The 9696-nt window shown below is 47.9% G+C and overlaps 2 protein-coding genes across 8 annotated transcripts in view; both read left to right on the forward strand.

Moving 5' to 3' along the window:
• The window catches only part of KMT2A (lysine methyltransferase 2A), a 90342-nt gene extending 85020 nt beyond the window's left edge, over positions 1–5322 (forward strand). For all 7 annotated transcript variants that reach the window (XM_063711409.1, XM_054525193.2, XM_063711410.1 and 4 more), the window contains one exon: positions 399–5322. In XM_063711409.1, coding sequence (XP_063567479.1) covers positions 399–674 — 276 coding nt within the window. In that variant the 3' untranslated portion in view covers positions 675–5322. The remainder of the gene's footprint in view (positions 1–398) is intronic.
• A 525-nt stretch (positions 5323–5847) lies between these two features.
• TTC36 (tetratricopeptide repeat domain 36) lies at positions 5848–9454 on the forward strand. The gene is made up of 3 exons (XM_002822552.3): positions 5848–6103; positions 7096–7284; positions 9192–9454. Exons 1-3 carry the CDS (start codon positions 5848–5850, stop codon positions 9452–9454), a joined length of 708 nt encoding a protein of 235 aa, XP_002822598.2.
• Positions 9455–9696: the final 242 nt, after the last annotated feature.

Below are 9696 nucleotides of genomic sequence, written 5' to 3' on the forward strand. Positions count from 1 at the left end.
ATAGTGTATGTTATCAATTCAAAGACCTTTCTTAAAAAAATAAACTCTGAAATTTGTGAGGGGCCCAGTAAAAATACAGAATCCACTCTGAGGATTAGTACAGAAAGTTGCTCTTAGAAGGTTTGTCTGAGTGGCTCCTAGTATCGGAAGCAAATAACTATACAAGTTTTAGGTTTCTCTTTCCTGCAGAGACATTAGAAACCTCTAGACTAGTGGCCTGTAATCTAGGAAATCCTCGTGGAAGCATCTTGAAAGATAGTACTGGGAGAAATCTGGAAATTTTACTAGAAGAAACTTTCTCAGCGGCTATAGGTAACATCAAGAGAAGATTGGGACGTGTTCTTAAACCTGAGTTTATAAGAAATGACAAGTTCTTCTCCTTTCTCCTGCATGTACAGGGCATTGGTTGCTATATGTTCCGAATTGATGACTCAGAGGTAGTGGATGCCACCATGCATGGAAATGCTGCGCGCTTCATCAATCACTCGTGTGAGCCTAACTGCTATTCTCGGGTCATCAATATTGATGGGCAGAAGCACATTGTCATCTTTGCCATGCGTAAGATCTACCGAGGAGAGGAACTAACTTACGACTATAAGTTCCCCATTGAGGATGCCAGCAACAAGCTGCCCTGCAACTGTGGCGCCAAGAAATGCCGGAAGTTCCTAAACTAAAGCTGCTCTTCTCCCCCAGTGTTGGAGTGCAAGGACGCGGGGCCATCCAAAGCAACGCTGAAGGCCTTTTCCAGCAGCTGGGAGCTCCCGGATTGCGTGGGCACAGCTGAGGGGCCTCTGTGATGGCTGAGCTCTCTTATGTCCTATACTCACATCAGACATGTGATCATAGTCCCGGAGACAGAGTTGAGGTCTCAAAGAAAAGATCCATGATCGGCTTTCTCCTGGGGCCCCTCGATTGTTTACTGTTAGAAAGTGGGAATGGGGTCCCTAGCAGACTTGCCTGGAAGGAGCCTATTATAGAGGGTTGGTTATGTTGGGAGATGGGGCCTGAATTTCTCCACAGAAATAAGTTGCCATCCTCAAGTTGGCCCTTTCCCAAGCACTATAAGTGAGTGGGTCAGGCAAAGCCCCAAATGGAGGGTTGGTTGGATTCCTGACAGTTTGCCAGCCAGGCCCCACCTACAGCGTGTGTCGAACAAACAGAGGTCTGGTGGTTTTCTCTACTATCCTCCCACTCGAAAGTTCACTGGTTGGGAGACAGGATTCCTAGCACCTCCGGTGTCAAAAGGCTGTCATGGGGTTGTGCCAATTAATTACCAAACATTGAGCCTGCAGGCTTTGAGTGGGAGCGTTGCCCCCAGGAGCCTTATCTCAGCCAATTACCTTTCTTGACAGTAGGAGCGGCTTCCCTCTCCCATTCCTTCTTCACTCCCTTTTCTTCCTTTCCCCTGTCTTCATCCCACTGCTTTCCCATGCTTCTTTCTGGGTTGTAGGGGAGACTGACTGCCTGCTCAAGGACACTCCCTGCTGGGCATAGGATGTGCCTGCAAAAAGTTCCCTGAGCCTGTAAGCACTCCAGGTGGGGAAGTGGACAGGAGCCATTGGTCATAACCAGACAGAATTTGGAAACATTTTCATAAAGCTCCACGGAGAGTTTTAAAGAAACATATGTAGCATGATTTTTTAGGAGAGGAAAAATTATTTAAATAGGATTTAAATCATGCAACAACGAGAGTATCACAGCCAGGATGACCCCTGGGTCCCATTCCTAAGACATGGTTACTTTATTTTCCCCTTGTTAAGACATAGGAAGACTTAATTTTTAAACGGTCAGTGTCCAGTTGAAGGCAGAACACTAATCAGATTTCAAGGCCCACAACTTGGGGACTAGACCACCTTATGTTGAGGGAACTCTGCCACCTGCGTGCAACCCACGGCTAAAGTAAATTCAATGACACTACTGCCCTGATTACTCCTTAGGATGTGGTCAAAACAGCATCAAATGTTTCTTCTCTTCCTTTCCCCAAGACAGTGTCCTGAACCTGTTAAATTAAGTCATTGGATTTTACTCTGTTCTGTTTACAGTTTACTATTTAAGGTTTTATAAATGTAAATATATTTTGTATATTTTTCTATGAGAAGCACTTCATAGGGAGAAGCACTTATGACAAGGCTATTTTTTAAACCGCGGTATTATCCTAATTTAAAAGAAGATCGGTTTTTAATAATTTTTTATTTTCATAGGATGAAGTTAGAGAAAATATTCAGCTGTACACACAAAGTCTGGTTTTTCCTGCTCAACTTCCCCCTGGAAGGTGTACTTTTTGTTGTTTAATGTGTAGCTTGTTTGTGCCCTGTTGATATAAATGTTTCCTGGGTTTGCTCTTCGACAATAAATGGAGAAGGAAGGTCACCCAACTCCATTGGGCCACTCCCCTCCTTCCCCTATTGAAGCTCCTCAAAAGGCTACAGTAGTATCTTGATACAACAGATTCTCTTCTTTCCCGCCTCTCTCCTTTCCGGCGCAACTTCCAGAGTGGTGGGAGATGGCAATCTTTACATTTCCCTCATCTTTCTTACTTCAGAGTTAGCAAACAACAAGTTGAATGGCAACTTGACATTTTTCCATCACCATCTGCCTCATAGGCCACTCTTTCCTTTCCTCTGCCCACCAAGTCCTCATATCTGCAGAGAACCCATTGATCACCTTGTGCCCTCTTTTGGGGCAGCCCGTTGAAACTGAAGCACAGTCTGACCACTCACGATAAAGCAGATTTTTCTCTGCCTCTGCCACAAGGTTTCAGAGTAGTGTAGTCCAAGTAGAGGGTGGGGCACCCTTTTCTCGCCGCAAGAAGCCCATTCCTATGGAAGTCTAGCAAAGCAATACGACTCAGCCCAGCACTCTCTGCCCCAGGACTCATGGCTCTGCTGTGCCTTCCATCCTGGGCTCCCTTCTCTCCCGTGACCTTAAGAACTTTGTCTGGTGGCTTTGCTGGAACATTGTCACTGTTTTCACTGTCATGCAGGGAGCCCAGCACTGTGGCCAGGATGGCAGAGACTTCCTTGTCATCATGGAGAAGTGCCAGCAGGGGACTGGGGAAAGCACTCTACCCAGACCTCACCTCCCTTCCTCCTTTTGCCCATGAACAAGATGCAGTGGCCCTAGGGGTTCCACTAGTGTCTGCTTTCCTTTATTATTGCACTGTGTGAGGTTTTTTTGTAAATCCTTGTATTCCTATTTTTTTTAAAGAAAAAAAAAAACTTAAGCTGCATTTGTTACTGAAATGATTAATGCACTGATGGGTCCTGAATTCACCTTGAGAAAGACCCAAAGGCCAGTCAGGGGGTGGGGGGAACTCAGCTAAATGGACCTAGTTACTGCCCTGCTAGGCCATGCTGTACTGTGAGCCCCCTCCTCACTCTCTACCAACCCTAAACCCTGAGGACAGGGGAGGAACCCACAGCTTCCTTCTCCTGCCAGCTGCAGATGGTTTGCCTTGCCTTTCCACCCCCTAATTGTCAACCACAAAAATGAGAAATTCCTCTTCTAGCTCAGCCTTGAGTCCATTGCCAAATTTTCAGCACACCTGCCAGCAACTTGGGGGGATAAGCGAAGGTTTCCCTACAAGAGGGAAAGAAGGCAAAAACGGCACAGCTATCTCCAAACACATCTGAGTTCATTTCAAAAGTGACCAAGGGAATCTCCGCACAAAAGTGCAGATTGAGGAATTGTGGTGGGTCATTCCCAAGAATCCCCCAAGGGGCATCCCAAATCCCTAAGGAGTAACAGCTGCAAACCTGGTCAGTTCTCAGTGAGAGCCAGCTCACTTATAGCTTTGCTGCTAGAACCTGTTGTGGCTGCATTTCCTGGTGGCCAGTGACAACTGTGTAACCAGAATAGCTGCATGGCGCTGACCCTTTGGCCGGAACTTGGTCTCTTGGCTCCCTCCTTGGCCACCCACCACCTCTCGCACAGCCCCTCTGTTTTTACACCAATAACAAGAATTAAGGGGGAAGCCCTGGCAGCTATACGTTTTCAACCAGACTCCTTTGCCGGGACCCAGCCCGCCACCCTGCTCGCCTCCATCAAACCCCCGGCCAATGCAGTGAGCACCATGTAGCTCCCTTGATTTAAAAAAAAAAAAAAAAGGAAAAAAAAATACAACACACACAAAAATAAAAAAAAATCTAATGAATGTATCTTTCTAAAGGACTGACGTTCAATCAAATATCTGAAAATACTAAAGGTCAAAACCTTGTCAGATGTTAACTTTTAAGTTCGGTTTGGGATTTTTTTTTTTTTTTTAATAGAAATCAAGTTGTTTTTGTTTTTAAGGAAAAGCGGGTCATTGCAAAGGGCTGGGTGTAATTTTATGTTTCATTTCCTTCATTTTAAAGCAATACAAGGTTATTGAGCAGATGGTTTTGTGCCGAATCATGAATACTAGTCAAGTCACACACTCTGGAAACTTGCAACTTTTTGTTTGTTTTGGTTTTCAAATAAATATAAATATGATATATATAGGAACTAATATAGTAATGCACCATGTAACAAAGCCTAGTTCAGTCCATGGCTTTTAATTCTCTTAACACTATAGATAAGGATCGTGTTACAGTTGCTAGTAGCGGCAGGAAGATGTCAGGCTCGCTTTCCTCTGATTCCCGAAATGGGGGGATCCTCTAACCACAAAGGGATGGTAGAACAGTCCATTCCTCGGATCAGAGAAAAATGCAGACATGGTGTCACCTGGATTTTTTTCTGCCCATGAATGTTGCCAGTCAGTACCTGTCCTCCTTGTTTCTCTATTTTTGGTTATGAATGTTGGGGTTACCACCTGCATTTAGGGGAAAATTGTGTTCTGTGCTTTCCTGGTATCTTGTTCCGAGGTACTCTAGTTCTGTCTTTCAACCAAGAAAATAGAATTGTGGTGTTTCTTTTATTGAACTTTTAACAGTCTCTTTAGTAAATACAGGTAGTTGAATAATTGTTTCAAGAGCTCAACAGATGACAAGCTTCTTTTCTAGAAATAAGACATTTTTTGACAACTTTATCATGTATAACAGATCTGTTTTTTTTTCCTTGTGTTCTTCCAAGCTTCTGGTTAGAGAAAAAGAGAAAAAAAAAAAAAAAGGAAAATGTGTCTAAAGTCCATCAGTGTTAACTCCCTGTGACAGGGATGAAGGAAAATACTTTAATAGTTCAAAAAATAATAATGCTGAAAGCTCTCTACGAAAGACTGAATGTAAAAGTAAAAAGTGTACATAGTTGTAAAAAAAAGGAGTTTTTAAACATGTTTATTTTCTATGCACTTTTTTTTATTTAAGTGATAGTTTAATTAATAAACATGTCAAGTTTATTGCTGCACATGGTTAAGCTTCCTTTTGGCTTTGGTTGGAGAGGGTGGAGAAAAGCGGGAGGGGCATGGCCTGTGACCTGGTCACAAAGTACCTTCCGCAGTCCTTTAAGGTGGCATCACTACGTTATTCCCTGTAGCCCACCTTCAGGTCCGCTCCACACTGGCTCTCTCGACTGTATTTTCTTCCTTTATTCATCAGTGATGTATGTTCAGGATCTAATTAATTGTGGATATGAGGCAGGGTCAAGAGGACAAAGGAACAGGGCCTTTACCTTCTACATAGCTCCCCTGTTTCATCCAAGGAGGTTAAGTATTGATTTTTATCAATTTTCTCCTCAACTGTGAATACAATAAACTGAAAGCATTTCAGGGAGAAGCTGGAGAGCACCTTCTCTTAGCTGCACTCCACCTTAAGGCTGAAGCTGGATTTGTTTACTGTTTCTCCTGGGGGCAGGGGCAGTTGAGAAATAACCAAATAGTCTGCCAAGCCAGGGTCAACCCTCCAGGCCACAGGTTGAGCAAATGCTACAGCCATGGACAGGGAGACACTCCTCATGAAGGGGTGGTCCTCATCCTTTCAGATCAACTTCCTGCTGGAGGCTCCACCCTCACCACGTCCCTCCCTCTTCTCTCATCTGGAGTCACCTTTCGGGATTTTGGAGTTGAGCACCATGGGGACTCCAAATGATCAGGCAGTGCTGCAGGCCATCTTCAACCCTGACACCCCATTTGGAGACATTGTTGGATCGGACCTCGGAGAGGAAGCAGAAAAGGAAGAACGAGAAGCAGGTGGGCATTTGATCTGGAGTGTAGTTCTGCACATAGGCTGGCCTGCTGGCCTCCCGAGGTAGCAGAGAGGGAGGTGGTTTTATAAGGCCTCTTGTTCCATGATTATGATTGAGACTGGAATCAGAGAGGTTGGCTGCTCCTTAGTGCACTGATGGGGGTTTGGTTTGGTAAGAGACATCCTGCCAAGAGGAGTAAGCTGGGGTTTGTCTCTCAATCCATCAGCTCTCATGCCTCTGAACTTACCACTTAATTGACTGTATGATCCAAGCTTAACTGCCAGGTGATGTTAAACTCTCACATTTTTGTCATAACAGAGAATACCACCACCAGAACAGAAGACTGAAATAAGGCAGGGCATGGTTGCTCAGTTGAGTGGTTCCAATATAGCAAGCACAACCAGTATTTGTTAAACACTGTCACAAGCCAAGCTCCAAACGAACGCTTCCGCAGTGAGTGCGTTCACTGGCTTTTCCATTAGTCCCTAATGAAGGAGTTTTTGATCCTTTGTTTCTAGAGGAGTAAAGCCTACACCTTACTAACTCAGGCCGAAACGCTGATGGATACGTCAGAAGTGATGTTCATGATCTGGGAATGTCATGGTGGCCTTTGCACAAGAGGCAGTGTAGTAGAGTAAAATGCAGACGGGCCAGAATGACCTGGGTTCAAATCCAAGCTCTGCAATGTATGGCCTGCTGAGGCCATACACAAAGAACTTGAGCAAGTTCTTTAACAGATTGAGGAGTTTGGGCTTCATTCTCTTGGCAATGGGGAACCAACCAAGGCCCCTTCCCAGGTCTCTTGAACTCAGGCAATGCTAGCTCCCAGCCTTAGTGACCTCATCTCCCCCTACCCCAAACACTGCAGCTGACCCCTGCTGTGACCCATACCCAGTCAGCTCTGGCTCAGATCTCAGAATTCCAAAGCCTGAGGTGGCTTTTTCTTCTTGTTACCAACTGCACACCTGGCTCCTCCTGGCTCCTTCCCTGGCCCAGATGAAGTTTTCCCTCAAGCACAGCTGGAACAGTCCAAGGCCCTGGAGCTGCAGGGGGTGATGGCAGCAGAGGTTGGGGACCTCAGCACAGCCCTGGAGAGGTTTGGCCAAGCCATCTGCCTGCTGCCTGAGAGGGCTTCAGCGTACAACAACCGTGCCCAGGCCCGGCGACTCCAGGGAGACGTGGCAGGTAAGGGGAGATGCCCTGTATCCTCTGCAAAAGGGCCCACGGGAGGGCACAGACCAGATCTGAAGTGGCTGTGGGGCTGGGGTGGCCTTGCTAAACCCCTGTGGAACCTGTCTTCTTACCTATAAGGTAGGCGTGGTATCAGGGGCCCTGCTAATATCATGGGGCTAATGTGAAATTCAGAAGAGACTGCATTCCATTGATTAAGGAATAGTTAATCAGAGCCTACTATGTGGCAGCAGGCTGGTGCTGAGGACGCTGAGATAAAAGGTGTATGGATCGCCAGCATTTATATAGCAGTCACTATGTACCAGGCATTAATCACTTTACACATAAACTAGTAAATCAATCCTCACAACAACCCTAAAAAGTATGTACTATTGTTATCCCCAGTTTATAGATGAAGAAACTGAAGCATGGAGAGGCTAAGTAATTTGCCCACTATCATACAGTCAGGCAGCAGCAGAGCTGGGATGTCAACCAGGTGGGAGGGCTCGAGTGTGTGCTCTTAATCCCCACATGACACTGCTCCTCGAAAAGCTCCCAGTCCAGGAGGCAGAACAGACATAATTCTGAGACCAGCAAAACAAGTTTGAGAGGGGTCAGCGTGGGACCTGTTCCTGAAGGGTGAGTTTTGAAGGATGAGTAGGAGTTAGTTGGTAAGTGGAGAAGGTAGTCTGTAGAGGTCCAAAACGCCTGCTGCATTCAGGTTATTCTAATTAAGTGAAGACAATGGGGCCATGCTGGGGACCAAAGATGAGGCTAATGTGAAGGTATAAACCACGGAAACCTAGTACTACTTGACAGTTAGTGAGAGGTGACAGCGTGCTGGCAGCCCTCACAGCCTTAGGAGCAATGGTGACACAGGTGCTCCCAGAACCAGCAATGCCAGACTAGGGAGTTTTGAGTCCACTCCAGGAACAATGGGAACCTCCCAGGAGCCCCTTATCCAGGCTTATCTGCCCCAGATCACTGGAGACAGCCTGCAGACCAAAACCCCAGAGAGATGCAGTGGTGATTCCAACCGGAGATTCCTCCAGACCAGCTCCTCTGAGGGAAACCAAGGGGTACTGCAATCTGAGCGCTTCTCCGGAGGCTCAGGCTCTTTAGGAGACTAGAGAACATGAGTGAATCGAAGCAGAGCCCGAAAGAAGCCAGCCTCGTGGACTTTAAGAAGGTGGCTGGCTGCCTGAAGTTCTGAGTTCAGAGTTCTGAGGCCCAACCCAAGTATTTTATGAGAATAATAAAAATAAAAACGGTGCAGGCCAGCTCTGGCTCCGGGACCAAGGAAATTAGATACATGGCGATAACCAAAGAATGATGAAAGGCAATCAGTCTCGGATACAGGGGAGAGAGAAGGTGTTCTAAAGAAAGCAATGGAAAAGAGAAAAGGGCCCTCAAAAGGAAAACAATGAGAAACTGTCTTGATTGTACTTGTAAGAAATGATTGTGCAGTTAATATTATTTTTTTGAACCCTGACATTCAGTCACCTGGCACATAGTGGATGCTTAATAACAGGTGTGGAATAAATTGGCTGCTACTTGCCCGGGCAGTGGGCCAGACTCATAAACATAGTGACCATTCAGAATCCTGCAACGTTCATGTTTTCGTGTATTAGCGGTGGAAAATAATAGGAAGAAGGCGAGACCTGGACTTCAGTCCCAGCTCTACCACTAAGTGGCTTGGCTGTAGAGCCCCGGGCAAATCCTCTTAACTCTTCCACAGTCTTCATCTGTGTAATGGGAATAACGATCCGTACCTCTAGCAGGTGCGAGGCGGGTTGTAAACGGCCACGCCCGGGAGCCGCAAGGACCACGGTGATCCACGCGGCCGCAGGTGGGCTGGGGATCGGGCAAGGCTGCCCCGGCCTCCGCTGACCCCCGCCCCGCCCGTCTCGTCGGTCCCGCAGGCGCCCTGGAGGATCTGGAACGCGCGGTGGAGCTGAGCGGCGGCCGGGGCCGCGCCGCCCGCCAGAGCTTTGTGCAGCGCGGACTCCTGGCGCGGCTGCAGGGCCGAGACGACGACGCCCGCAGGGACTTCGAGAGGGCGGCACGGCTGGGCAGCCCCTTCGCGCGGCGCCAGCTGGTGCTGCTCAACCCCTACGCCGCGCTGTGCAACCGCATGCTGGCCGACATGATGGGGCAGCTGCGCCGCCCCCGCGACAGCCGCTGAGCGCCGCGGACCCGGGACGGGGCCCTGAACCAATAAAGCCGTCGGGCCTCACCGACTCTGCCTGCTCCTGCGTCCTGCCCGCGCCCGGAGAGAAGGGCACTCGGGGGTACTCTGCGCGGGGGGACTCTCGGCGCGGGCTAGGGACCAGCCAGTGGGTGGTGAGCCGCGGCAGCCCACCTGCCGGGTAAGGGCCCGTGGGGCCCGTGGTCGGGCATCGATTGGCCCCGCCTGGCGCAGTCCCC

The sequence above is a fragment of the Pongo abelii genome, chromosome 9 (assembly GCF_028885655.2).
Source record: "Pongo abelii isolate AG06213 chromosome 9, NHGRI_mPonAbe1-v2.0_pri, whole genome shotgun sequence".
NCBI classification, from domain to species: Eukaryota; Metazoa; Chordata; class Mammalia; order Primates; family Hominidae; genus Pongo; species Pongo abelii.

Coding starts and splice junctions, on each gene's coding strand:
- TTC36 (XM_002822552.3), top strand. CDS start 5,848: ATGGACAGGGAGACACTCCTCATGAAGGGGTGGTCCTCATCCTTTCAG. Junction 6,104..7,095: donor AAAGGAAGAACGAGAAGCAG/GTGGGCATTTGA, acceptor TCCCTGGCCCAG/ATGAAGTTTTCCCTCAAGCA. Junction 7,285..9,191: donor ACTCCAGGGAGACGTGGCAG/GTAAGGGGAGAT, acceptor TCGGTCCCGCAG/GCGCCCTGGAGGATCTGGAA.